Genomic DNA, 886 nt, shown 5'->3' on the forward strand with positions numbered 1-886 from the left:
CCTCCACCTGTGGCCTCCTCGCCGTTTAGCCGGGCAGACAGTGCCCGCCAGAGTCGGCTGAGGAAGCTGAACTGGGAGCGCATCCCCAAGGAGAAGGTGGAGGGGAGGAAGAGCGTGTGGAACGGGGCTGCCCCCGGCGAGGACGAGTTCCCCATAGACCTCCATTCTCTGGATGAGCTGTTTGGTCAGAAGGACAGCAAGCTGAGGGTCACAGCGGGCGCCGTGAGGCGGCGGTCTGCGCTGCTACGCTGCAGATCGCCACAAGACAGTCCTGAAGAGGTCAGACCATCGGAATGGCATCGGCAAAGTGTCTTTCTTTCCGTTTTCTTGGCCTCACATCTTTGCTTCTTTACAGATTTCCCTGTTGGATTCCAAACGCAGTATGAATATTGGAATATTTCTACGCCAGTTCAAAACGTAAGTGTCTTAATTTCTTATTAGTTTTGACATGTTTGGTCAATTAAAATGTCCAAAGTTTCAAGTTTATCAAAGGTAAAGGTCAACCAGTTCCTTGTAATGTATACACTTTTGTTGTTCTGACCTTTTTGTTTGACAAAACAATCACTTTTAAGACATTAAACTGGTCTTTGTGAACCAGTTAATTAGTATGTCTTCACGTTTTGACCCCTAATGGATGAAGTAATTATCTCGGAACGTAATCAAGATCTGCTGCCATGTTTCTAAGAGTTTGGTGCACTTCACTGTGGCAGGCTTTTTGTCCAAATCACTCAAGACTGCTCTGCAGCTGATCCAGAACGCTGCTGCTCGTGTTCTCACTAAAACCAGGAAGATAGAGCACATAACACCAGTTTTAAAGTCCCTACACTGGCTCCCTGTAGCTCAAAGAATAGACTTTAAAATACTGTTGTTAGTTTATAAATCACTG

At 46.4% G+C, this 886-nt stretch overlaps 1 protein-coding gene across 1 annotated transcript in view; it reads left to right on the forward strand.

Annotated features, from left to right (window-relative positions):
• The window catches only part of fhdc2 (FH2 domain containing 2), a 12895-nt gene that overhangs the window by 2849 nt on the left and 9160 nt on the right, over positions 1-886 (forward strand). The window contains exons 3-4 of the mRNA XM_037977368.1: positions 1-279; positions 356-417. The exon at positions 1-279 is cut by the window's left edge and continues 1 nt beyond it. Of these exons, the coding sequence (XP_037833296.1) occupies positions 1-279; positions 356-417 (341 nt within the window). The remainder of the gene's footprint in view (positions 280-355; positions 418-886) is intronic.

Source organism: Kryptolebias marmoratus, linkage group LG9 (genome assembly GCF_001649575.2).
Source record: "Kryptolebias marmoratus isolate JLee-2015 linkage group LG9, ASM164957v2, whole genome shotgun sequence".
Classification (NCBI taxonomy): domain Eukaryota; kingdom Metazoa; phylum Chordata; class Actinopteri; order Cyprinodontiformes; family Rivulidae; genus Kryptolebias; species Kryptolebias marmoratus.